This window comes from Eleginops maclovinus, chromosome 8 (assembly GCF_036324505.1).
Source record: "Eleginops maclovinus isolate JMC-PN-2008 ecotype Puerto Natales chromosome 8, JC_Emac_rtc_rv5, whole genome shotgun sequence".
Lineage (NCBI taxonomy): Eukaryota > Metazoa > Chordata > Actinopteri > Perciformes > Eleginopidae > Eleginops > Eleginops maclovinus.
Window position 1 is genome coordinate 5,079,019 of NC_086356.1, and position 27,464 is coordinate 5,106,482.

Genomic DNA, 27,464 nt, shown 5'->3' on the forward strand with positions numbered 1-27,464 from the left:
ACAAGCTACCCTGCAGCGTACAAAGGAATTAAAACTAGCTGCACTTTATAAAGAAATAAATACGTCCATAATTATAATCAAAACATATAATATATATGATTCTGAAATTGGACAATCTGCCTAATGAGTGCTTCCTACACTCTGGTACTTCTCAGATCTCAGTACTTCTCCCACCTCTGAAAATGTGTAATTACACATTACAAAATGTGCTTTGGAAACGCGACGCCCTTTTCTGCGTCATAGCACCTACAAGTCAGAGTTGAGGGCAAACCCCTCTCCACTCTCTCAGCAGCAGCCGCAGCAGCAGCTCTTTCCAGTAAACAGTCAGGGCGGCGGTTGCTCCTTGCTACGGTTAAATATATACGTTATTTACCTCATCTATGGGTAACTCGGACGAAGAAGTTACAATGAGAGAATCAAAAAGACGAGAGCGTCAATCAGGTAACGCTTTCTCACTGCTTTGTGGGGCAGTTTAGGTAACAGTATTTACTCAGCAGTAGCAAAGCAAAAGTGAACACGAATACCAACTCATTTGGCTCGTGCATTAATGATGTATTAAACTAGAATTGTTTACGTGGTGTGAAATTATCGAACGCAGCGTTAGCAGTAAATGCTATTTCCTGATAGCTAATATTGACTAGTACGTTAGCATGCCCCACTCACAAGCTAGTATTGCGCAATACACATTAGCTGTCGATAACATGTCAGTATTTAGAGTGAATGTGCCAAATGCGAAACAAATACGGTTGGGTATATCAACACTGGTTGTATTTGTGGTGTATTAAATCTGTTCATACATTGGGTTACTCTCTGGCGTCATAGGGGGTGCAGAGAGGATGCTGTTCAGGAAAATGGGGGACCATAGGATGTTGCTTAACTACAGCTGGAATACGTCAGGGGGCCCCTAGGACCGACACATGTCACTTTAGTGGGGCACACCTTTTTATTGAACAACACACACTTTGGACACGCGCATACATGTTTCTCCTATAAATGGTATGCACAAAGACAGTTCGGGGGGACTTCCATAATTGGCTCTGGGAACCTCGTATTGCCCGTGTTGGTGTATGATACTATGCTGTTGTAATAAACCCTATTATATAAAAGCTGGTGTCTCCGGAGACTTCTTCATCATCTTCACAAACATCGCTACAAGATATAGCCTACCTCATATTCTAAATGAACCCAACGTTAAAATAACGCTAACGGTTTTGCGGTTGTTGTTGTTTTTTCTCAGGTTATGTTTATAGATAAACTGGCATCATAAAGGTGGAAAACTAATTGTAGATGCTGACATCCTGAAAAGTAAGGTTAGCTAGTGTTTTATGTGTTTAGGACATGATGACAAACCTTGTTAGCAACGTTAGCTACACTGCAGGGTGGGGTCAGTTAATGAAGCCCAGTGGTAATCAGTATTGATTGTCAGTGACGTCATGGCAGGGATGAAGAGCAGCATCAGCACCAGACCAGGACAGTTATGGGCTACACCCTAACTTTAGATTAGTCGTTTTTAAACCATGTATTGTAAGTTGTTCAATGGCGCTCTGACTTATAACTTTGTCTGTAGGTTCAAGCAGGTATGCTTTACATGATGTTGAAGGTACGGATCTCCCTCATTTAATGGTTGCATGTCACAATCTAATGTTTACTAGAGTAACATGTGGGTGGAGGTGACTTTCATCTTAACTAACCAAAAGGTGGGTGTTCAGAGATGGATGAAAGCTGCTCTGACACATGATTGCATTAGCAATGTATGTCTGTAAAAAGAGAGTATTGAGAATTGGTCTGAACATTTTTATCAATTGTGTTTTTTCCCCCCCAGCCTTGGAGGATTCTGACTCTGACATCGGCTTGTGTGGCTGGCTGTTGGTGGCGCTGTCCATCCTTCTCATGCTGCTCACTCTGCCCATCTCCATATGGATGTGCATAAAGGTCAGCTGCCGGTCAAATCCAGTGTTTATTTTCCACTTTACAAATAAAGCTTGCCTGTAGTACATTTCTGAGGAAAGCCTGCTCTGTTTGTTCAGTGTTTTGCACATTATATGGCTTCCACTGCACACTCCTCTTCTATATTACGTGTATTTACTTAACAGCTATTGTTTTGCCTTTACTTAATTAAAAGGCATCCACAGCGAGCAGGGCAATTGCTCACTGCTTTTTTCATTTTACATATCTCAATATCTGTTTACATGTGCAAAATGTCAAATAATAGAGAAAGGGAAAACGCGGAAATAAGCCATTTATATGGTTTGTATTTGTACGCAGATTGTGAAGGAGTACGAGCGAGCCATTATCTTTCGCCTGGGGCGCATTTTGCGAGGAGGAGCCAAAGGACCAGGTCAAAAAATCCTTTTATTCACCAGCAAATGCTTTTTATCCTCTGCACATCCTTGTTCTTCTTCACGTATATAGCACATGGTAATTGTATTAACCTTTGTTGGTGTGAATTGCAGGATAATAAGAATTATACTTCTAATTTTGTTATGCCTTATCATCTGCCTTTTTCGAGAAATAACCCAGTAAAACTAAAATATCTTCTATACCAGTTGTATCACAAGTTCAAGTTTAGATTGTCACATTTCAATTTAGGTGTAGTTGCCTTCTATAACAATAAAGCTTATAAAGAGCTTTGTCTTCCCATGTTTTGAACTATATGGTTTTCGAGATGAGTCATTTGGAGAAACACTGAATCTTATCCAAACCAGTGGCTTACAGGCAGCAGAAAGCACAAAACAAAAAAACACACCGCTCAGAAATGGTGCCAGGGCTGCGTGGGTTTCCTGTCTGTTTATCACTTAAACTTTAAAACCTCTTAAAAACAATCAGATAGTCTTCGTTATATCGCGTCAATCACAATTTCTTTTTGACCACATGTCCATTAAAATGTCCTAAAAACTATAAGAGCAAACAGGACTAAAAGGTTTGCATCGACAAACCTGCTGTTGACTCTCTGTTTTCAATTCAATTCACTGAGATGTTTGGCTCTGCTCGCTGTCACACTGCCACACTCACTCTAAACAAACACACACACACACACACACACACATAGAAGCAGCCACTTGGTATTTTCCAAGCCTCCACTGCAGCCATGTTGCTCTTGTTTCGGGGGCTTTTTGTTTTAAGACTCCAGTGGTGAGACACATGTGTTCTTGGAAAACAATGTAGTATGTTTTAGCATAATTGACCAAAATTCAGGATATTTTCTTCAACTGCAGTCCCAGGTTTTTTACCCAATATGAAAAACCTTGAACCTTTAAAACTAAAAAGTCAATTGAAAAATTGAAGCATGCAAGAGGAAGGGCCTCAATCTACTTCCCAAATATGTGTATCCTGCTGGGCAGTAAGACAAAAGGCAAGGCCATGGTACAGATAAATAAAACAATGAAAATATTTTAGGCCTAATAATAATTCAAAAGTTCAGCCAAGTACACTGACGCCCAATTCATATGGGCTCCCTCTACACACAGCCATATGTCTGGTAATGCTACCATATTTGTATTTTATGTTCAAGGTCTCTGAATGACTTAATCATTCTATTCTCAGTGATGCGACTGTCTGTTTTGAAAGGCAGTGGATTTGTTTAAGCAAAGTAACACAGACTCCCATGAGGAATAATTTGCATACATCTCATAACTCGCTGTCTTTTTATCTTTGATTTCTAGTTTTACGGGATCTAAAAACCAGGCAGTGTCCTCTCAAAATGCTGAAATGTGACTCTTCAGGGTGCCAGGGGACCCCGTTTATGACAGTGTGGAGTAATAATAGCTCTGTGGCAGCAAACTTCACATTCCTAAAGAGCTGGAGGAGCTAAAGTTGAATTTAGCATTTGGTTTCCCATAATGCCACTCAGCCTTGCGCTCCTTAACCGGCTCCCTGTTATACTGTGGTGACTTTAAAACACATCCCTGTATGTCTAGGTTAAAACACGCTTGCAGGAATAGTTTGTCATAAAATGAAAGGTGTGTGTTTGTGGAAAATGTAGCATCTGTAAATACTTTCCCCCACCCCCACTCCCTATAAACGGAGATGTGTTTAGTGAAAGCTTTTTCCACTCTGCCTCAGTGGAATTTCCCACTTCACCACAAGATGGTTTACGGAGTCTATGTGAGAGCCACTGAAGTTTCTTATCATGTCTGATAGAAACAATAACCATTGCTGTAAATGTCACAGAGAAAACCACGAGAGGAGTTGTCTTCCTGTGCTGTGATCTCACCACTTAAACACATGCATTATCCTGACAGGAAATGCAGCCCACAAGTCTCTATCTAGTGTGGCATTAATGTTTTCTAAGTGATTGCACACCTAGCACATGTCTGTTCCACTCAGGCACATGCCTAGTATTGTTTAATGCACTAATTCAATCGTTGTGACTTGAAACGGGCTTATGAAAGCTGCAAATATCTGCAGCTTTGCCTCGCTGTCGGCACAGCTGCAGTCTTATAAAGAGAGCTCGACTTGGCCTCTTGCCAGCATTTCCTTCATCCCGGTGTTTTCAAACATTTGCGAAGACGCGTCCTCATTATTGTGTTTACCGTGGCTTTAGTCTTTGTTAAAAACTATTTGCATTCTTGTGATTCCGCAGGGCTGTTCTTCATCTTGCCGTGCACTGACAGCTTCATTAATGTGGACATGCGCACCATCACCTTCGACATCCCACCACAAGAGGTACACTTCTTTCAATTACATTAAACAAACACTTTGTCACATTCACAGAAATTCAAAGAACATCCAGATGACTGTGCCGATTCTTGATACAGCAAATCAGAAATCATTTGTATACTTCCCTTGATGCTTTTTTTCCTCTAGGTTCTGACCAAGGACTCTGTGACAGTGAGTGTGGATGGTGTGGTGTACTACCGGGTCCAGAATGCTACCCTGGCTGTGGCCAACATCACTAATGCGGATGCTGCTACCAGGCTGTTGGCCCAGACCACCCTGAGGAACGTCCTGGGCACCAAGAACCTGGCACAGATCCTGTCAGACCGGGAGGAAATTGCCCACAGCATGCAGGTGGAGTACAACAATATCTGTTAGACACACTGGTAGCTGGGATTGTGATCCATCACAGCATACCTCCCAGCATGACCAGTCTGTACACATAAGAGCAGTCACCAGTTTTTCTCACTCTTTTTGAATGGGGGAAGTTATGAGATATTCAAACTGTTTGAAATAGTTTGCCTTGTGGTGCAGGATAAAGCGTTTACAATCAGTATCTTCATTAGTGAGGCCATATTATTTGGGCCAAAAATACACTTTCTGACATATTTAGCATTGCCCGTTGCCTCTGCTCAGGAGGTGGGTTTAACAAAAATGTCATCAGATGTCGCAGCAGTTGACAGGGTAGGCCACTTATTAGTCAAAAACGTTGCATGTTCTCTCCAAAATGATCATTCTGCTATAACATTGTCTCTTATATGACATGTACATGATGCTATGAGGCTAATCCTGCTACAGGTATAATGTCAACATCCTGAGATGCCTTCACTGCAATGCAAAAGCTCCTGTGACTGCTTGAAAAGAAGCTGTTGCAAATAGTCTGTTTTGAGAGGGGATTGTTAACAAGCAAGCAAACAGAAAAGCAGAATTTGAATGCCACCCGCCACTTTACTTTGAGACAGCTTTCCTGAACAAGCTGCCGTTCGAATGTGTATCCACTGTAAGCGAAGAAGTCCATGTAGAGCCCAGCTGTTCGTCTGATGTAAAGCTCAATTATTTATTATTCCCTTTCAGCTTAAGATGAGCCTCTGTATGATTAGATATGTTTGTCTGATGCACACAGAGTCCTATTCATTAATATCAGTTATATATCTACAGAATATTAATGTCTTAAAGTCAGAGACACCGTTAATGTGGGGTTTCCTCCACAGCAGCAGAAAAACTCTGCTCCATCTCTTCATTAATCATACTGGGATTTGCTCATGGCAAGTTGTGCATTGCTGCCCTCTTATGGCATTTATTGGGGTTGAATTGATTGTAATCACACAGCTAATATCTCTCGGATCCAGTTGTCAGACAACTTCAGAAGCACAATGATGTGCTTGAATCGAAGGACCTTTGAAGCAAGAGTGATTCCTTTACCGCTGCATCAACAGCCCGAATCGAAAGACTGTTATTAGTCGTACAAACCATAAACGACAACACAAAAGCTTCTATACACAGATTAACCAGCATGCAGCACAGAGCATAGCGTCAGATGTTTGCTCTAACAGTAAGAGGTCTGTCTGATTTGATTAAAAGAACAGAGCTGCTTTCTGCAATAACACCACCGTTTTAAACAAGATATATCTGTTGATCTGAAAACATCCTGTATTAAAGCATAACATTCTGCAAAATCTACGTTGTGCAGGTGCTTTAGTCTGTGATAGTGTGTCCTTATTTGTTTTAACCTAAACACCAACTGTGAATGTCTCTCTGCAAGAGAAAAACACGCGCTTAGTTTGAGCTCCACCTGCTGGCCAAATTGAAAACTGCAGCACCGTTGAAGGGAGTGTTGAGCTGATGAGTAACTTCTTTAAAACTCTTCCACAATGCCTTTTTGATGTCAGTAACTATGCTCAGCTACAGACTGGAAGACCTTATCTGGACTTATTGCCCCTTGCTTACATATGACACTAGGGATTCTGGTACCATGTAGTAGTTAGGGTTAGGTTCGGTTACTTTATAAGGATTTGGATAGTGTTTCGTGTTTTTAGGCTTGTACATTTGTGTGTATTATACATGAACTCTTTAGTTATAGATGGGTTAGTAATACATACTGAAAATACTTTATGCAAACTGTCTTGGCCCCTATGTTTAAGCTTTGGATGGCTTTTCAAAGTTTCCCATTTCCTCATTATGTCTTACCATTGTACTTAAATTGAAATGAGAAAACATGTTGAATTCTCTGTGTCTTCTCCAGTCCACTCTGGACGATGCTACAGACGACTGGGGGATCAAGGTGGAGCGGGTGGAGATCAAAGACGTCAAGCTGCCCGTTCAGCTGCAGAGAGCGATGGCTGCTGAGGCCGAGGCCACCCGGGAGGCCAGAGCCAAGGTAAGAGCGCTCTGTTCAAACCAGCAGATCCTCTCAAGCAGATTTCTAAATATTATTACTACATGGCTCTTTCTCAATACCAGACCATTGTTGAGGACGCTCTGATCAACAAACTTTCTGCAGTCCTATCAATCCGCAGAAAGAAGTCCGGTTAATTAATGTCAGTTCTGATCAAAAAGACACTAGTGTTTTGTTTCTGTTTATTTTTGAATTTATTTTTATAGTTGTGGTGAGTATGAATTTTTGGACCCATGATGGCTTAACTGTCCTGTGAGGGAAAGAAAATAAGAACAAGAAAACAACGCAAGAAAGGAAAGAGGAGAAAAGACACAGAGAGCTGGAGGACAGAAGACAGACAGGAAGTAAAGACTAAAGGAAACACAGTATGGGTTTTGTCAGTGTTTAAAGACTGGTTAATGGGAAGAACATGTGTACAGACTTGGCAAAAAAAAACCTCGATCAGTGTTTTTTTGTTATGTTCTAGCCGTTGGTACACAGTAGAAAGGACTATCTTACCTTAGCGGAAGCAATACGATCATTTTAAACCCAAAAGTTAGGTCATAATTCATTCATTTAGTGAGTAGCCATGTAAAAAGCAAACCCTGCTTATTGTAGCTTTGCATCGGGGACCGCTGGATAACATCCCATACGTATTGAGTTGGGACAGACACCCCTCAGCCTGTCTTTTCCCCTCACCTCTCTCCCCTCCTGTTCTCCCCTGAAGGTGATCGCAGCGGAGGGAGAGATGAACGCGTCCCGCGCCCTGAAGGAGGCGTCCCTGGTGATCGCCGAGTCTCCGTCGGCCCTGCAGCTGCGCTACCTTCAGACCCTCAACACCATCGCCGCCGAGAAGAACTCCACCATCATCTTCCCGCTGCCTCTGGAGATGATGCAGGGCTTCATCAAACGTTGAGGGAGAGTCGCGACACACACACACACACACACATACACACACACACACACACACACACACACACACACACACACACACACACACACACACACACACTCACACTCACATAACACACCTTTAGAACCTGTGTCTATTAAGTGCTCAGATCTTCCATTTTTAGCACCTTTAGATCAAAACTGACAGCCTAGCCACATCTGAGCCTGAGAGGCAATCTGTATTAAAAGATACGCGGCCTTACAAACACACACGAGCTGCACTGACCTCATCTAAATGGATTCAGAAAGTAGAAATCGTCCAGAGTAGCATTAAAAAATTCCCACAGAGACTCCCATTGCCTCTCTGTAAATGCAGGCCAGCACTAATACCTTTTGAAACATCTTTATTAGATATTAAAACTCTCACAAATAACATCTAACGGCTGTCCCCGACATACAACAGGATGTCAGATCGTTGAAACTGAAACAAGTGCGACATTCTAGCAGATTGGGAGATTAAAAAACCACTTTACTCAAGACAGGAAAATATTGTCCTTAAAGAGCTTCTAAATAAGGGGGGGGACCTTGCTTAAAAATGAGCTTAATTCTCGCATGGTGTGTACATTTCATTACACATCTTTTCTCCATGTGCCGATATTTAAGTCTTGTATGGACTCAGTCAGCAGGATGTTACTAATGTTTACAGTATTTTTATTATTCATAGCAAGCAGTTTAGACGGGTGGACAAAAGATTTAAACATCACAAAATAGCATAAAACCTCCTCAGAACTTTTTCTCTGCTAGTTATTCAGCCAAAAGCCTTAAATCACTGCCATGGATCATTCTACCGCCTGACGACACATTTCTATGCACCTACTTATGAAATCACGTTGCATTTTTAACAGTATTTTATCTTGTAAGTGTCAACAAGCCAAATAGTTCCATGTATTTGAATTTATCTCTCGTAAAACTAACATGTAGTTGTTATAGTTTCCTCCTTTCAACATATAAAGGGCCGACGTGTTTGTAAATGTGCGTAACAGTATGTAGTGTATGTCTGACATCGTTAGTATATTATGTGTGTTTGTATATACAGAATATATCTCTTTACAGTCCTGTGGATTATATATGGTTTTGCTGTGGTCTGCAGCGGTTTCAGGTTTAAATTTGACCTTTTTAATAGATTTTTTTTGTGAAATACAAAGATTGTTACATTATTTTACAAAACAAAAGGGTATTAGAGAGTCTAAGTGTTATTTTTGCTACGGCTACATAGCAAATGATTTTTGATAACCTCGGTTTCTTCCAGGACAAAGAGAATTGAAGTTCAATTACTCACATTGCTGTCTTCTACACAACACCTCGCTATTATTTTTCTAAGGGTTTATTCTGAATTTATGGTGGTTAGTTTCTGCAGCTAACCTTATTTCTTTGTACAGTTTGCTAATGTTTGCTATAGTTTTATCCTGACAAAATCCGAATATACAGAAGAAAACTTGAAATAAAGCAGAATCAAACAGCATTTCTGTCTGCGGTTTAAATTCTTTTCGGCGTTAGTTAAATCAGAGACATAAAAGACTTCACGTTTCATCTGGTTTTATTGAAATGATGACAAGGCTTAGGGAAACCTTAGAAAGATTCACAGAGGACGTGACTGGTTTTGAAAAGCAGCAAAGCGTTGGTTTCCCTTTTTAGAGTTGCAGCATCACACAAGCTTTCCTGGGTAACATCTGTGACGTTTAAAAACAATAAATACAAGAAGCATCTAAACTAAATATCTATAAAGGCAACTTTAAAGTGGAAAAGTACCTTTAGTAATACAGCAGGTTTACTGTAACTACAGGAAGAGAGTATTAAGGCGTCAGCTGTATTGCTTTCTGCGGTGACTTTGTTTGCATTACATTTCACTAGTGACCAGGTGGAAAGTCCTCGTATAGAAAAGAAAAATTAGTTTCATTAAAAATCTTTTTAGTGCAAATCCTAAAGGAAGCCTGTGTTAAAGCTCTATTGCTATTTGTTGAGACAAAGTGAAAACACTGGACCTGTGTCCCTCAAACACGATAAAAGGTAAAAAAAAAACAACAACATCTGGGCGTTTTGGCAGCTAACAGTCTTCTGATTGCTCAGTGCTTGCGGGGAAGCAGCGGGGTCGAAGGTCAGGGCTGATTGGGACGAAGGGGACGCCTCAAAGGGCCAGCTCAGCCATGGCGCGCTCCAGGGGGTCGCTGGTCCAGTACTCGTGGTCCCAGCCCAGGAACCAGCCGGTGAAGGTGGGCGGCTCGAAGCCCTGCTTGATCTTGACGATGGGTGTACGGGGGTCTCTGTTGGCCGGATCCGTCTCAATGTAACGGGCCGCTACAAAAAAGGAGGAAAATCTTGAATAAGCGCTAACAGGAATTTGAATATGCGTAACAACAAAAGGGGAATCGAAATCTGATTTTACCGAATTTTAGGACCAACAACCTCATCAGTGAAGTTCAGTATCAGGTAAGTCACTTTGAAATAAGTTTGATTATGTAATGCACATATGCTGTTTGACACTATTATATTTAACAAGGTGAAATAGGATTTAATTCGCCTTAAAAGGTATTGTATTGCTATTGTTCCTATGGTAAAACAAAGTCAGTTTAGGATGCCAAAGAATTCTTTTGAAATATGGATACATGGAGGCAAGATTTAGCGGCTTTTACCTTTTCCTCTACAAGTCTAACGTTGTTCATCTTCACAGAACTAAATCTATCTTAATAACATTAGGATGAGCTGATTTCCCAGATGTCCTTACCAGACTTCATGGCTTCAGTCTTCTCCTCCTCTTGGGCCTCATTTCCGATCCAGACAAACACCTAAAAATAAAGGAATGTTTTAAACTCATTGGTGCCTTATATTGTGAGGACTGCTTTTAATGTGTATGTGTTAGACTGTCAAAGCTCTGGTTTCTTTACCTGCTCCCAGGAGTCCAGGATCATGACATCATCGGTGGCGAGGTCGTCCTGGGTCATCTCCCCGGGTACCTCCTCAATCTGAGGAAGAGAAAGATTTATGATCATTTTTTGTGTGGATTTCCAGAGTAACTGGGACATTAATTCTGGAAAGGCATTGTTTATGACTTAAGGACATTCACAGTTGATTCACTTACAATGAAGTTTCCTGTCTTGTTGGAGCAGGCGAAGAGTCTGGGCGGGTGAGCGTCCATCTTGTCCTTGAGTCTGGTAGAGGTGCGATAATCTGTCTTTCCTCCCAGAGCCTCCCAGAACTCATCTGTGAAGAAGATGGACACACTTCAGGTTATTATAGTTTTATATATTTAAACAGGATGTAAAGTAAGCATATAAACACTTAAAGGGCTTCAAGTTATTATGTATTCACGTTTTCGGAACCATCTTTATTTACATCTGTCAGTTAAATATGAAGCTACAGCTCAGAGGTTGGTTAGCTTAGCTTTGCATAAAGACAGTAAACCAGGATGGAAAAGCTACCCCTGCTAAGGGAAAGGGTTGGGAAAATGTCTACCAGCACCTCTAAACCTCACACATAAACCAGTGGTATCTCTTTACTTAACACTATAAAGTGTAAAAAGAACACAGTGTATTTTTTGAGCATTAGCTTACACGCTAATGTCAACCTTTAATTTAGGCCTTCATGACGGCAGTATACATCTTCACATCCAAAAATATCAAACACTTTCATTAGAGCTGAATTATTATATATTTGTGCCACATGGGGGGAGAATAACTAGTGATTTGATCCATTGTTGATGTGAAAATGTAAAAAGAGTTGTTTTTTTTAATACACATGTTGAATGAGCTTCTTTATACTGGGTGCAATTAGAATAATCACTGTTATAAACTAAAGCTCAGAGAGAAGAAGTGTTGAAGGAATTTCAGTTTTTTGTCTCCTGCAGCCATCGATTGAGGCTGGTCTTTAAAAAGCAGACTGTTTATTAAATATTGACTCTGTTTTGTTTTAGCCTGAGGTTTTCTATTTGAAATTGAGAGCAGAGAATTCAGTTTCTTCTTGAGCTTTGAGAGCAAAACGCAAGATCACTGAGAACATCTGAAGGGCTGATGCAATCAGGTCTGCTTTGTTTTAATATTGATGATCACAAGCTCTTTCTTTACCACAGATAGGAAAATAAATCTATTTAGCTTCACATTAGAGTGTTATTTTAACAGTTACACAGTTTGTAGCTGGTTAACCGCTGCTGGGTTACAGTTTGACTGAACAGCATTTATTCTGTTCATCACGTTCCCTCACCAGTCTCTCCTCCCTCGGACAGGTCTGAGGCCGACACTCCCAGGATGTCACACAGCTGCTGGGCTCCCTGCTTCTCCGTGTCACTGGCACCCACACCCAACCACATGAAGCAGCCTCCGGGGGTCACCAGAACGAAGACATCGTTGGAGTTCAGGTTGGATGACGACGCGTCAAGCTGCACGGAAACGGAGATTTGTAAGTTAGCATAAGCTTCTTTAGCTCTGTCAGGGTTGAAGGTGTAGTAAAAAGTCTGTAGAGCAATGGTGAGCGATGCTGGTGTGTATTAGGCAGCAATCATACCTCACTGTTTTGTACGGTAAAGCTTCAATAAATTCTTCTACAGTTTGCAAAATGGACCCAAACAAAATAAAAGTATTTGAATGCAATACATATTATAATGTTCCAGTATAAATTCTAGGGTGCATCGAATTCATGGAGGAAGTATTAATGGACAGTGTGAAAAAAGTAATATTTGCCAAAAACCACAATGAAACTTAAACTATCTATATGTCTATTGCAGTATCTTGTAGTCCTGGTACAGAATTCAATTTTATATTTTAAAAAAATCCTTAACTTCCTAAAAAGAGCTGATCACTGTCATTTGAAGCAAACACATTTGTTTGGGACTATTTTCGGTTGTGGATAAACGCATTTGGTGCTTCAGTAAATACTTTCTGCAGCTGGACAGGGCATAAGGGATTGAGTGGAAATAGACTACAGTGTGTTTGTTCATTATAATGATTGATGTGTTTTGTAGGGCACAGAGGAAACATATACATCAGAGTTGAAATAGTGTTTGAACGCAAGATTTAAGATGGTTTTGGTCTTTTTTGTTTTCAGTGAGAAAATGAAAGAATATCCATGACGTCAGCTCTCTCTTACCTCCACAGCTCTGGTGTGTCCTGTAGAGTTGGAGCGCACCTGGAAGAGGCGAGTGTCTGCGGGAGCCGACTGACCTCCGTCTCTGGACGTTCCTCCCTTGTACACCACCATGGGCTGTCCTCCGAACAGACTCATCAGGTGGGCCGGCTCTTTCCCTTGCACCACTCTCACCTGGCACAAAAACATCAAGATAAAACTCAGGAATGATAGGAATGATTTTACCCTGAAACACCTCATGCATTGGGACAATAGGATATCTCTGGAGGTGATAGATCTTCCCTTATGAGAAAGGCTTCAGCAATAGGTGAAATATGTCTGCTGCAATCCCGGCTACAGACACAAGAGAGCAGCATGAGTCTGAGCCACAAGGTGTGGAGCGTTTATGGCTTGAGAACACACAGATGACGCAGGTTAGGTCTAATTTCTGTTTATCTTGAGTCCCTTTGGCTCTGCAGCTGTTCTTATATAAAGTATGGCTGTCATCTCTTGATAAACCTGTCATTACAGCTAATTATGCTAACCCTGAGAGAAAAGCTAAATAATCATTATTGGGTTTACATATTGTCATACACAAAATGCAAATGCTCAGAAGTCACAACCCTTTGAGCGTTCTCTAAGGAAGGATATTTTTGTCATCTCAAAACTCTCAACAGCAGTAACATAGTATATTTGTGTAATGATTAACAGATTCCTGGTTTTGGTTCATAACATATTTAAATATGCTGCGCTAGGTGACCAATCACAGACCTCCTAAAAGCCTCACTGCCCCTTTTGACCCAGAACTAGAGACCATCTGACCAGAGGAACAGATATATTCTATCACCTTTTAATGTTTACTTCTGCAATTTGATGCAATACTTGACTTGTGCTGTCAGTATGGATACAACATCCTATTTCTGGGCAATAATACGAAGTTGTGTGGGACCTAGTATACACACACACACACACACACACACCCATTTCTGTATTATATAACCTGCTAATTTCTGGCGTCTTTATTTTAAAATGTGACTCGTCTAACGGGACATGTTTGATCCTCAATGTCATACCAATAAAAAAAATTCAATTAAATGTACAAATAAATTAAATTGAACTGAATCAGACTAAATTAACGTACTGATGATAAGCTCTTTTTATAATCAGGGACATTTCTTTTGCTTCTTTTAATCTTTGTGGTCTCATGTTCGGCATGTCAATATTCATCATAGTACACATGGGATCTCAAACTCATGTACTGTATCAGTGTTAGCACAAAAACATGCTGACAATACCCAGACTAGGTGCACTAATAGTCAAAAAATGTAAAAAACGGTTCATACAAAAGTGTCAAGACGTGTGCAAGACAGCTGTTCTCTAGTTTGACAAACGTGACGTGTGCAGAAGTTTCCACCCTGCATGAAATCACACACTTGATCTTATATGATCAATAATTATTCTGTTTAAGAATACGAGCAAACGTTCAACTAAAGTGCAGCTTCAAATATCTAAACTAGACAAACAAAGTCCAGAACACACACACAGAGGGTCATTGCACAGCACACACACACAGGAACAGGAAGTTGTGCATGCAAAGTAAAGGAGAGGGAACATAGAAATGAATGAATGAAGACTCGCGTGAGGACAGAGCCAGGACTCACTCAAAGCTTACAGACTGATGTCCACAGCTACTTCCATACTATACTATATTATATTAGCACTTATTTTCAAGTTATCTCATGACATCAGAGTTTGGGGCTGACATTCGACGACAGCAGAGGAGGGAAACTCCCATTAACTTCCACAGTGGAATTTCCTGTTTGTGTTCAGACGAGATTTACTGTTCATGTAATTTAACTAAAAAAGAAATCAGGTCTTAAAGGAGCCCTAAAAATGGAGACAAAGACCCCTCAAAATTCTTATTTTTTGTATTGTTCTGTAAGGTGAAGAAGCTTGCAATGTCACTGGCTCTGGACTAAGTGATGAGTCATTGTGGGAGGATGAGAGGAACAGGGAAGGGAAAATACCTGAGTGGTTATAGGAGCACCAACAACCTGAAGACACAGAAAAGGTGGGAAACCAAGGAGGAGCGAAGCAGCGGCGGAGAGGAGAAACAGTTTACAGACAATGTAAAGGTGAGAGATGAGGGGACTGAGCTCAGTAAGCCATAGCACTTCAGAGACATATGAACTTTAATCTGGGAATTCATTGTTTAGGTACAATGGCCCTCATGGAAACATAAAGCCACTAAAGGAACTATATGTTTTACCTGCACAGGACCACCACCAAGCTCCTCGTCCAGCTGGGCCCCGAGGATTGCAGAGGCACCGATTTCATCCGTACTGGAGTCCGCTCCCTGCCTGAGAGACAATTCATCATCATTACACTGAATACAGTATGGGCTTCATTCAGGGTTAAATCTACTGTAAAATCTAGCCTTATTCAGCTTTAAGTAAACTACCGTGTCTCTTATTCTCACCACATGTAGATGATGTGTCCCTGACGTCCTCCGAAGCTGTAGTTATACTGGATGATGTAGCTGTCTCCTCCGTAGAACTGTCCATGTGTGGCCGGGTCCACTTCCGCCTTATCAGACCCCTCAACACGCCAGATCTGTCCAGAAAAACACATTTAGGGTTTCAAAAGCCCCCCAAAATGCCAACAGCCATTACAGAAGTAAAGGTATTACAAATGAGCAGCCTCGGCCCCCTCACCTTCTTCTCTCCGTCGCCGTTATCCACCATGCCGTGCTGGGCAGCCATGGCGGGGGAGTCGTGCAGGCTGGCTGCGTCGAAGTCCACCTTCTCGATCTTGGCGATGCTGTTGGCGATGTAGGCTACTCCCAGACCCTCTGTCTGGTCTCTGTCCCTCCAGTTCTTGAAGAACTGCTTGAAGAGCGGCGTCTCGCCCATCTCTGGCAGGATCTGCACCTGAGTGTGTTTGGGGTAACCCATCTTCTTGATGAACTCGTCCGCTGCTTTCATGGCCTCCTTTCTCTCGTCCATGTTGGCGTCTTTGCCTGTGAGAAACAGAAAAGATGGCAGTGATTAATATATTAAACTTAGACAACATACTCTCTATCAACAAGAATACTTTCTGATTTGCATGATGATCTAACTGTGGTAGTGACTCGTATAACTGCAACACTAACCTATTTTCAATGTCATTGCTTCAATGTGAAGAAAACATGTCACAAAAAGACGGTTAGCTTAGCTCAGCTTAGCATGAAGAACTAAATCAGGATGATAAGCTAGCTTGGCTCTGTCGAAAAGTGAAAAGATTTGCCTACAAGCATCTTGGAAGCTCACTTATGTTATCGTACGTATCTCTGATTTGTTTAATCTGTAAGAAAAATATATTTTAACTTGGACCTATAGCTATTTCCCCCTCAACCGTGCGCTAAGTTAGGCTAAGCTTACAGTCTCCAATACAGCTTAATACAGTAGTAAGCTTACAGGCAGGAAAGTGGTACCAAGCTTCTCATCTAACTCTTAGCAGGAAAGCTAATATGAGTGTTTCACTGAATATCAAATGATTCCTTTTATTCTTCTTAAGTTATCTTAGTGGAAAGAGTTTAGCTTGTGTAAAGACATGTTTGGAATTGGTCCATATGTCATAGAAAATATGATGTCCTCGGGGACCAAAACTCTTAATATGTTTAAAAGGTACTATACAATAAAGATTGCTCAAAGCACAAACCAAAAAATGATTTAATATCTGGTTTAGGAAGTCATTCAGTTGAACCTGGGCTCAGGATGAATGACAAAGCTCTGCTAAATGAACATAAAGGGATCTCACTGCAGCCTCCTGCACTCACCTTTCCAGACGAAGATCTTGCCGTCAGAGCCGTGGTCCAGAATGAAGCAGTCACCGGAGTCCAGGGCGCTCTGAGCGAACGGGTTCTCTGCTGCAACCAGCGCAATGGTCATTCCTCCAGTGGCATTGGACACCTGCAGGGAGAGGCGGAGAACAAAAGAGGTTGTTTAAAGAGGTTGGCTTTTAAGTTCCCACTGAAAGTACCCAGGACTTGTGCCCACCTTGTAGAGTTTGGCCCTCTTCCTGTTTGAAGCATCAGCCTTGATGTCATCAGAGGCTCCAGGAGGCAGGTCTGGTTTAGGCCCCAGCACCTGAGGACATCAGCGGTAGTTTAACTCAGACGTTGGATTTTAAGACTTTATTTCTTCTCGTAATTCGCTCTGCTCACCTCCAACATCTTCTCCCTCTCCACTCCCTCATCACAGACGTAAACCCGGGCCCTCCCACTGCGCTCGTTGTCACGGATACCCTTGGCGACCTGAGTGGCCTTCAGCTTCTCGAAGCGGTTGCTCTGGGAGCCGCACCACTGGTAGATCTCCTGCAGAAGACGAAGAGCAGATTCAATAAACTGGAACTAGAATAACACTTAGGTTTCTCCCATAATGCTTTCCTTCTATTTGCTGAGAACAACATGTTGCCGATGCACTGTATGTCTACTGAGATAAACTCCCACTGGTATTACAGTAATTATATTTAATAATGATGTGCTCTGAGTGACTCACAGCCCCCAGGTCCAGGATGAAGCAGTCTCCCTGGTTGAAGCTGTCCCAGCTGACAGCCACCTCAGTTGCCCGGACGACACGGCGGCCTTTGACCTGGAGCACCCGCTGCATGACCACCTCGTTGGTGACCACGTGCTTGAACCCGGACGCCACGCCCCCTTTCTGAAAGGTAAGAGATGCATTTTCAAAACAAAATCCCTGCCTTTTAAAAAATAGAATCATAAGTAATATTAATTATACAGGAATTGCAAATGAATAAACTGAATAAATATATCGAGATATATGTATTTATAAATGTGTAAACCATCTATAAAAGTTAAGTAGCAATGTTTTAGTTTATAGAATAATAACAATTTTATTTAAATTTAAGAATTTATTAAATTATTACAATCAAAAGAAGTTCATCCAACATTAACAAAAAAAGAAAAAGCAGACTGGATCCTGTTTTTGTATTTTACGAAAGATAAAATGATGTGAGAATATGATTAAATATAACCTTAAAATTCTAATTAAACCGGCAGAAATCCCACTTTACATATATCATTACCTATACACGTTCCTGGGTTTAAAACAAAAGCAAAAAAACACGCAATACATGCATTTTGTCAGGATATTAGATCGGTATTTGGAGCTGTAAACATGACGTTTACCATGTATTTGAGTCCAGACTTGAAGTAGCCAAGAAAGGTTTTGGACTCGTGTCCCTGCACCTCTCGGTACTGGATGGGCGACCCCCCCAGGAAGTCGTCCATTTGGACCGTAAAGATGGCTGCCGAGCCTCTCTCATCCTGGGTGCAGAAGTCACCTGCACCAGAGGAACCACAGATGTTCTCCATATTAACCATTTCATCTCAGCAGTCAAACCGTAACTCTACCCAGAGTCTCAGTTTGTGTTGGATGAGTTCCTCTCTGAGGGAGTCGGACACATTTATACATGCAACAAACGTGTTTGTGTTCAGCAGCATATGGATGGGTTACATCACGTCCTGTTTCTTGGTAAAAGCCTAACATTCATCAATCCAACTGACTAAAAAGACATGAAATCAATATAAAGGCATGACTCAGCTTCTGCTATTCGAGTACAAAGTGCCAGCTGTGATGACCACTCGAATCTATATGTATAAATAGATGACGCTTTTATTTGTAACAGAGCATTTTTACAATTTAGTAATGCTACTTTAGGAGTAATAAATGTGAGTGCTTCTTCAACCTCTGATTATTTGTGTGTTTGAGCTGAATGGTCTAGAAGGAAATCCCTTGTACTGAAATGAAAACATCATGCGCACTACATTAGGTTTCTGATCGTTGGCAAAGCGTTTGCCATGTAAGCCTTTCAAGTACAATCAGAGCGCACATCTGTTCCAGGAAAATAGGCCAGTCACAGTTTCAGATTCTGATCAAATCAAACAGGATGAGACGCAGCAGAAACACAAAACACAACAGCAGCGGTAAACAAATGTGTTGCTGTGAACGTACAGTGGCATCTGTTATTTAAAGAAGGCATGCAAACTGTCAAGATACCAAAATGGAAAAAGGGAAAGGCTTTTTCTTCTTGCTTAAATAATCTATGCGATTTTCTTTTCAAAGTATGATATCTGTGGCATAAACGGTAGAAAACATTTTCTACGGAGAACCTAAGGGGACGAGAGAAAACAATAAGATAAATACTTACCCATCATCCTGAGATACTGCTATGTTTCCTTGCTACGTTTATTTAATTCAGCGAAAAAACACCAAAATTGTTCCTACATTTTTATACCAGTAGAGTCATTGAACAAAACACAAAAAAGAAAAATGCTGCAAAATGAATATTCTGCTTTAAAGATCACTTTTGCATCCTCCCACTCTGTTCTATTGCAATTTATTTTTAATTCATTTTAATTAAGGGTCATTAGGACATTTTGAGAGACATAACCAAAAGCACCTCTATATTTTTGTCCCAGTAGAGAAAGGACTCAAATGTCCCCTCCTGGTTAAAAAATGAACATATGTTAAGGTGGATATTCTCTTCTCTCTGATCATAGTATCCGTCTTCCTGTACTCACCCAGCCAGAAGTGCAGGTCGTACTGCAGGTTCCCGGAGCGTTGCTTGATGGTGTTCAGGATGAGGTAGGCGTCTCCGGTGTAGAATCCCCCGTACAGGTTCTCGGGGACGGGCACCAGGTCGAAGTTCTCCACCCTCCAGACCTGGAGGCCTGGCTTCTTCCCGGCCCGATCGAACTCTGGGTGCTGCACTGCCATGCTGCCTGCTGGGAAATCACACAGCTCAGATTCAGCTTCTATACTCCCCTTAATGCAGCATTCAAATACTCCAAAGATAAGAGCCGTATAAAATAACCTTTTAAAATAGATTAGAAAAACCCTATGTATGAGACGTTTGATTTGGAAAGCCACTTCCTTTAAGGCTGAGGTGTTGCCATGGACACACAGATAAAGTTTAGGGTTATAGTTAGATATTAATGGTACAGCAGGGTGAGTCACTGATACCCTGTGCTCAGGGTGGTTCCCCCTGTGAGCAGGAAGAGGAAATGATGACTCAGGCAAAGCCATAACTGGCAATATAAACCCTGTGTGTATAAATATGTGTGTAACTCCACATCTCTGCTCTTCGATCCCAAAATTGGTCACATGGGGTCGGAGATAAGAAAAGTGAATCTGCTATCAGAGTAATCTTGATTTAGTTTTTTCTTAAATGTACCCCTTGTCTCTGTGGTCTCAACGTATATCCAGCACAGCCCTAATAGAAACTTCAGCAGTCCGACAGTTGTCTCACAGTCAGAACACCTCCTAAACATTCATGCACACACATACCATACACTTCAGCCATATCTGAAAGCATAAAGGACCTGCAGTGTTTCAAGTAGGTGTGTGTGTGTGTGTGTGTGTGTGTGTGTGTGTGTGTGTGTGTGTGTGTGTGTGTGTGTGTGTGTGTGTGTGTGTGTGTGTGTGTGTGTGTGTGTGTGTGTGTGTGTGTGTGTGTGTGTGTGTGTGTGTGTGTGTGCGCTGCATTGGATTACAGCAGCTGGCCCCTCAGTATGCATGTGTGGATGTTTGAGATTTTTAAATTGGGAGTTGAGCATCCTGTTAAAATCTTTGTTGTGGGCGTCTGGAAACAGAACCACAGTTAATGAATGGGTTGGACATGTTTCATATTTCAAAGAAGTGATCATTTAAAGGTTTAGGCTTGTGATGCTGCACTCTTAAATTGTGTGATGCGTTTATATTTTTTAAAATAATTTTTGTGCATGTCAATAGTGTGCAAAAGCTAGAATCCCAAAGTCACTATGTAACACATGCACTTCTACTGGCTAGTGCTCCAACACATTGTACCTGATAGGCTAAGGGGCGGGACATCCCTAAGCGGTTGACTAATCACAGAAGAGCCAGACAGCTAACCGATTAGAGCAGACTGGGCTCTGGTTTCAGACAGAGGGTGAAAAGAGGTGCTGCAGCACAGGCAGTATGAGAAAAATAAAGAGCTTTTTAAAGCATGGAGACATGTCACAGTAGTCCAGCAGTGGCTCAGTCAGTAGGGGCTTGGACTGGGAATCGTAGGGTCTCCGGTTCAAGTCCTCAGTAGACTTGAAATATGGAAAGTGGACTGCTACTTGGAGAGGTCCCAGTTCACCTCCTAGGCCCTGCTGTGGTGCCCTTGAGCAAGGCACCGGACACCTCCAATCCCCCCTCCCCATTGCTCCCCAGGCGCTGCACAATAGCTGAGCCACTGCTCCTAGTACTAGGATGGGTTAAATGCAGAGGACCAATTTCACTGTGTGTGCTCTGCTGTGTGCATGTATGTGGCTAATAAAGAGGGTTTCATCCTCCGATTCTATCTATCTATCTATCTATCTATCTATCTATCTATCTATCTATCTATCTATCTATCTATCTATCTATCTATCTATCTATCTATCTAGACGTAAAAAAAAATACAAATATAAAACCTGAAAGAGAGTATAATAGTCTAATAATTACTCTTTAACGATACATAACTGAATTCTTTAACAATGAATTCTAACTTACCAAGTGCCTTTAACTTGCAGAGAGAGCGCAAACACCTTTCTGAAGTGAAGCGCGGTTCTCAATTTAGACCCTGTCCTCTCTAAAAAGCACTCCTTTGAGCTTTTATGGCCGTTTCTTCTTTTTCTTGCTTATTTAATCCAATTACGTGCCTAAACGACATTCAAGCCCTCAGTGTTGTCTCCCTGTTCAGGTTCAGGTATAAACCAAAACATATAAAATAAAACTGGAGGTCATGAAGTTCAACATGAACACAGAATGTAGTTTCCCACAGGAACGCTGCTTGGGATCAGCTGCCACGACTAGCAAGAATTTCCCATTCTTCTAGGCGGCCGTCTGCCCACAAACACGGCTGGAATCTGATCCTGACCCTGGAAGTGGGAAGTTGCTCCAAATTCAAGTAACAAGACCAACAATTTTGGGGTTCTTATTTCCCCCGTTTCTGCTCTCCTTTTATGTAACGGCCAGAGGCTCTGAGCAGCTTTGTTGGAATGTTTCAGCATGGAAAAGTTAAGTGGATAGAATTGGATAAGAAGCATTTTCACCGTTAACTTAAGGGGTATTTGTCCTGGTGTCAGCACATGTGGCTTATTAGCTAGATATTTGACATTGTAAGGAAAGGATGGCATATTTTCAGGTGTCTGAAAATGAAACAGCTTACTAACTCCTTTAGAAAATTGCGATTGTGCTGTCAAAACGACCCAAAAAGCAGCCAAAATGGCGAGGAATCCTGGAGTCATACCAGGTCAGGAGCTGTCCGAATTTCCATGACACTGCAGCGCCTGTGTTGTGAGTCTTCTGGGAGGTTCCACTGGGATCCTTATTGACAGAGGATGTGGAATGTCAAATTTTCCTACAGTGGCTCTAAAGAAGTCTGGTGGAATTTCCAGCCTGGAGAAGCTATAATGCTACAAAAGTCAGACAGCAATCCTCACTCAGGACGGTTTAACAAAGCCTCTGGGGGAGGGTTAGCAATGTGGGATCCCTAATTTCTTACGACTGATTGCAGATAAACAACAATCTATTAAGATATTGGTTAATGGCTTATGAAAATGAAGATTCCACCAATAGTCAATCAAAACAGTTTTGAAGTTCTGTGGTGGACTTGAAATGCACAAACATAGACTCCTTCTTCAGTCCTCCAACCACTTAATCCAAAAGGTCTGTGTCGCAATATTTGAGTGTATACAAAAATCTGTTGGTATCCAAATCTTTCATAGGGTTTAAAAAGTACAGTAGACATGTTTCTCCTTTTCCACCAAAAATGTGGGAATTACTTTCGGAAACTCAACCCCAGCCTTGCAAACTGTTGCATACTTGTTAGGAGATGACCATAACAGACAAGAGACCACGTTTCCCAAACTGTAGTGATAACCCCAATTGATATGGACATTACGAATGCCCTGTATTTCTGTCCAATAATGCTCCTACAACCTGAATAATATCGGCATATCGCGACATATTAGAACAGTGCAGCGCAGTGCAGTAATAGACCAAAAGGCCCTGTAGGTTCAACGGTGAAAAGCACAAAGCGATAACAAAGCACTTCATCGTAGGGGGATCAATTTGATAGAGCGATAAATCGTCTGTAATTTTGTGGAACTGATTCATGTTATCTCGACACAAATGTCTGCTAGAAGTTATCCTTATTAAGTTAGAGGAACAGCTCAACTTTGTTGGAAAATAATTGTATCCCCAGAAAGTCCAAGGAGAAGATTTATATCGCTCATGTTTGTTTGTTACCAAAGAGCTACAGCGAGGAAGTAATTAGCCTAGCTTAGCATAAAAAATAAAAGTGCCAAACTGCTACTTCCTGAAAACAGCAGGGAACACAACAGAAGAGTACAATAACATTTGTATGATTTATGTTTCCAAAACAATGGTAATAAATAAGTTACTTCTGCTTAAGATGATTTACAGCCGTTCATTAACTCAAAGTGACATACCCAGAGAAATGAAAACAGCTTGTGTGCAACATGTGAGCCGAGCGTGGGGATCGTCATTAATACAGACATGAAGCTTAATTGGAAACCAAGTCCCTGAAGGCAACATAGGGCATCTTAAAGGCTACTGGTTTACATTTTATGACAAATGTACCCATTCATGTCTCTTCCTCCAACAGATACCTCTGTTCATTTTACCTGTTGAATGATACCCTCTTATTCCGAAGGCGTTTTAGAATAGAAGATAGAAGATAGAATCGGAGGATGAAACCCTCTTTATTAGTCACATACATGCACACAGCAGAGCACACACAGTGAAATTAGTCCTCTGCATTTAACCCATCCTAGTACTAGGAGCAGTGGGCAGCTATCGTGCAGCGCCCGGGGAGCAATGGGGAGGGGGGGATTGGAGGTGTCCGGTGCCTTGCTCAAGGGTTTTGTTTTGTTTCTATGGTGTGAAATAAATGTGACTTCTTTTGACTGTGATCTTCCCCTTTAACAGAGAGAAATGCTTTACCTGTCATCGCACATCAGAGCTGTATTCTCCCACACTCAGAAATGGTGTGCCACGTCAGAGGGGATACACAGCAGCTGATTCACCTCACACTTTGAAAAAATCAAACCGAGTATTTCAAAATGTGATAACAGCTGTGACAAACAGTATAGAACTAAATCAATCTTGCAAGAATACGGGAGAAGTTTAGAGAATTAGAAGCTGACTTAAACTATATAAACCATGAATGTTTTTGCTAATTCCGTCAGTGACTCAGTGAGGGGAAGCTTGTTTGACTAACACACACACAGCTCTAGCCTAAATAGAACAGGTCACGTGACTGTTGGTTAGTGCTTCTCTTCAGGCGTGCTGGGAAAAACATATGGTGTCTGCAGGCACACGCTGCAGAGCCGGAGGGATTTGTCGAGTTTTTGCACCCTCGCTGCAGGCTCTTTGCCCCCCTCCCTCGCCTCCAAATAATCATAGAGTGAGTCTGTCATTCCAACCTCAGCTATGTGGCCCCCTCCCCCATATTCACCAGCCTCTCTTTTGTGTCTGCCTTCCCCCGGAGGCCTCAGAACTCGATCCTCTGTGCAGCAGAGTCAGATGATTTATTATTTCATCTCATGTGATTTGTCTGCTGGTGTCCAACTTCAAAAACAAGATCATAATAGTTTGTAATCTAAGTTTCTGGCTGAAAAAAATAAAATCCTCTTTCAGTAAGGATTCGACGATGACTCATTTTCTCCACTCATGCCACTCTGGAGGGCCGAGCAGCTGTCCTGCAGCTCAGAGCAGATAGCAATCTGCTTCCCTCTCATCTGTTTGCACAGTGTAAGACAAAGACAATCAAAATGGCTGTTTATGACTATCAGTAAATAACTAAGCTTGTTTATGGATGGTTATTAACGGATATGAGAGGGAACAGTCTATCTCAAACCAGTTCTATTGCACAATTAATCATAGCATGTCAAATGGCCTTGATTGCAAAGCAGCTAGAAGATACCATGTGTGTTTTAAATCAAAGGTCAATGGGAAACCCCCCTCTTTTCTGCTGAAATACTTTGTCTCTGAACAAGTTGTGGTCTCTGTTGCTAACTTGTTCTCTTCCAATATTGTTTAAAAGAGATTTGGAAAGTAGCTCTCTCAATTAGAGGGCGTTAAAGGCGCTCACAAATCTGGATTTGGGTATCTTTCAGTCCCGGGCTTTGAAAACACTTTCATTGATGATAAAGGGAAAATAATCTCCCTTAGAAAAGATATGAACTTCATGTATGGATATTATATTATCTGATATAATAAGCAGTGTGTACTGTTTATAATTTATTTGGCTGTTTTGACTGAAAATTTGCATTTTTTTCTGCCACGGTGTCTGTCATAGCTTCCTCTTGGATTCATGCTCACGATCTGGCATCAGGTTGCTAAGCTTCATTCAGACTTGGACACTGAGAATCGACCCAGACAGAAAGAGAAAAGAGCTCAGAGGGCTGCTGAGTCTCTGCAAATCATATACACACTGTGAGGATGACGGGGTAATTTTTGTATGAGTTTACATTGCTTTTCTAGAAAATCCCACTTCATGTCACTCTAAGGCTTTTAGAAGGAAGTATTTGAGGTCTTTTTTTTGAATGCCCCACCCAACTGTTTCATAGACAGTACATTCATACGAGCATTTTCTGGTCTGCCACCCAATGCTTAAGATACGGTTAGGTTAGGTTAGGTTAGGTCACCTGAAACTATGTGGGTACTGAAGGGAACGGCTGCCTCCATTGTTCGAAAAATCCAAGCCAAGCGATTCAAGTGATTCAAGCGCTATGTATTCCAACACAACGTAAGGATGATTAACCTCACAGTAAAATGCAGTGCTTGAACAATGGTACATGTGGTATGGTTTGATATAGGTAACCCCATGTTTAAACTGGACATTTTCTGACCTCCAAATCACCCAATACATGTTTACTGGGCGTGTAAGTTAAAACTTCCACCGTCTTCCTAGGGAAGGGTTTGTTTGTCACGCTAGCTCCACTATTGCTACTCAGAGAGGGCAGTAAACATGACTGAAAAACCAAAAGAGGATGCTTGTCAAGAGATGTAAATATAACTTCTGTTTACAGTTCAAATACTTAAAGCGAATGATGCTTCGATGTGAGGAAAGGCAACTCAATTTCTAGGAAGGTCTTCTTGGAAAAGTTTTGGTGATATCGCAAACAGTGTTGTTTGTTTTTATGTAGCCTAGGGCCTAGAAAAGGCATTTGGAGACCTTGACTTAAACATGAAGAATATGTGCGTGTACAAACATCCACACCATCCAGCTGTCCTCCAATGCAAACAGTTGTTATTAGAGGCTTTTGTTCCGGTATCTCCTAATCTCTGTGCCGCTGAGTGTCGATCTGACACAGCGCTTTCTGAATGGCTGACAAAACTCTGTCTGTATCTCATACACAGTACACTGTCTGACAAACCTCAATAATAACCACATGCAGGATGCTGTGACTAACTTCCTGAGTTCCTCTATTTGGTTGTGGGTTTCTATGGCAACCACAGCTGTCCTTAAATAGAGAAGAGTAAACTGAGGAAAATCTCACAGGTTTTGGTACTCAGATGCTCAAACAAGTGACGTTAAAAAAATAACATGTTTATGTTGCTTGGGGTTTCACATCATGGCAAGATGACGTCACTTTAAGGAAGAATGTGCAGTTAAAGTAAAACCACTCAAGATTTGTAATCATCATCTAGGGTTTCCACCACTGTCCATATAAGGAAGCTAGCCTACTGCATTGCACGTTTTACAACAGAAGCAGGGTTTACACTACTTTAGGTGAGCTTGACAAACATGCTAAAGTAAACCCTTTTTTAGAGGTATTTACTCCCTTTCTTCCCAGCCTATCAAATCTTTGTTCCAGCCTACGTGGAGAGTAACGGTCTAATAAAGCTGCCTTTTAATTAAGGCATTAAATCAGCGTCCTGCCATCTGTGCTAAACAGGCTTGTATTGTCCTGGAAAAAAAGATGGGGTTTAACGTACCTGAAACGTGTGGGTTGTGATCGGTGTGGACCTGAGTGAGCCGCGGAGAGCGCTTCTAGCTGCAGCGGGAGCAGAGAGGCGTCGAGTCGGCAGGGCTGCGGGGTGAGGAGCCGCTGTTTATGCCTCTGGCCCGGGACACTCCCCGTTATGACACTCCCCTGCCAGGCTGCTGCACCGCCCGCCTGCAGAGGGGCAGGGCAGCCCATACATGCACACGTTTATCAATCTACACACTCTTTATCTATCTGCAATCTTTCGAAACCATCAATAATAATAAGTGTGTCTGTAATGATTTTACTTCATGTGTCATAAAGGTGAGGGTTTTGCTCTTTAAATTGGATTACAGAGAGTCCATGTTTTTTGGGCGTTTTATTAATCGGCTTTACATTCAAACGCCTTACTTTTGCTTGAGT

General features: G+C 41.6%; 2 protein-coding genes across 3 annotated transcripts; one reads left to right on the plus strand and one right to left on the minus strand.

Annotated features, from left to right (window-relative positions):
* Positions 1-254: 254 nt before the first annotated feature.
* Positions 255-9,443, plus strand: stom (stomatin). Of its 2 annotated transcripts, XM_063890318.1 has the most exons (8): positions 274-441; positions 1,568-1,600; positions 1,823-1,932; positions 2,266-2,338; positions 4,583-4,665; positions 4,807-5,010; positions 6,899-7,033; positions 7,758-9,443. In XM_063890318.1, exons 1-8 carry the CDS (start codon positions 381-383, stop codon positions 7,944-7,946), a joined length of 888 nt encoding a protein of 295 aa, XP_063746388.1. In that variant the 5' UTR covers positions 274-380; the 3' UTR covers positions 7,947-9,443. The 2 variants fall into 2 exon arrangements, with proteins under 2 accessions (XP_063746389.1, XP_063746388.1); XM_063890319.1 differs by lacking the exon at positions 1,568-1,600 and having other exon boundaries at positions 255-441.
* Positions 9,444-9,500: 57 nt separating this feature from the next.
* gsna (gelsolin a) lies at positions 9,501-27,201 on the minus strand. Its single transcript, XM_063890317.1, has 16 exons — positions 27,052-27,201; positions 19,617-19,820; positions 18,222-18,376; positions 17,572-17,733; positions 17,238-17,387; positions 17,071-17,160; positions 16,851-16,983; positions 15,748-16,052; positions 15,513-15,646; positions 15,303-15,393; positions 13,058-13,228; positions 12,176-12,350; positions 11,058-11,179; positions 10,864-10,941; positions 10,704-10,764; positions 9,501-10,276 (listed from the first exon to the last, which is right to left on the minus strand). The coding sequence occupies exons 2-16, from the start codon at positions 19,810-19,812 to the stop codon at positions 10,107-10,109; spliced, it is 2,193 nt and encodes a 730-aa protein (XP_063746387.1). The 5' UTR covers positions 19,813-19,820; positions 27,052-27,201; the 3' UTR covers positions 9,501-10,106.
* Between the last annotated feature and the right edge of the window lie 263 nt (positions 27,202-27,464).

Bases quoted from the DNA above. Each gene is read 5' to 3' on its own strand.
- gsna (XM_063890317.1), bottom strand. From the start codon at position 19,812: ATGGCAGTGCAGCACCCAGAGTTCGATCGGGCCGGGAAGAAGCCAGGC. The intron at 15,647-15,747 runs GTGAGGGGGCCG...TTTTCTGGACAG, and splicing joins ACGGCGACGGAGAGAAGAAG to ATCTGGCGTGTTGAGGGGTC. The intron at 10,277-10,703 runs GTAAGGACATCT...CCTTTTTTGTAG, and splicing joins GACTGAAGCCATGAAGTCTG to CGGCCCGTTACATTGAGACG.
- stom (XM_063890318.1), top strand. From the start codon at position 381: ATGGGTAACTCGGACGAAGAAGTTACAATGAGAGAATCAAAAAGACGA. The intron at 1,601-1,822 runs GTACGGATCTCC...TTTCCCCCCCAG, and splicing joins TGCTTTACATGATGTTGAAG to CCTTGGAGGATTCTGACTCT. The intron at 7,034-7,757 runs GTAAGAGCGCTC...TCTCCCCTGAAG, and splicing joins CCCGGGAGGCCAGAGCCAAG to GTGATCGCAGCGGAGGGAGA.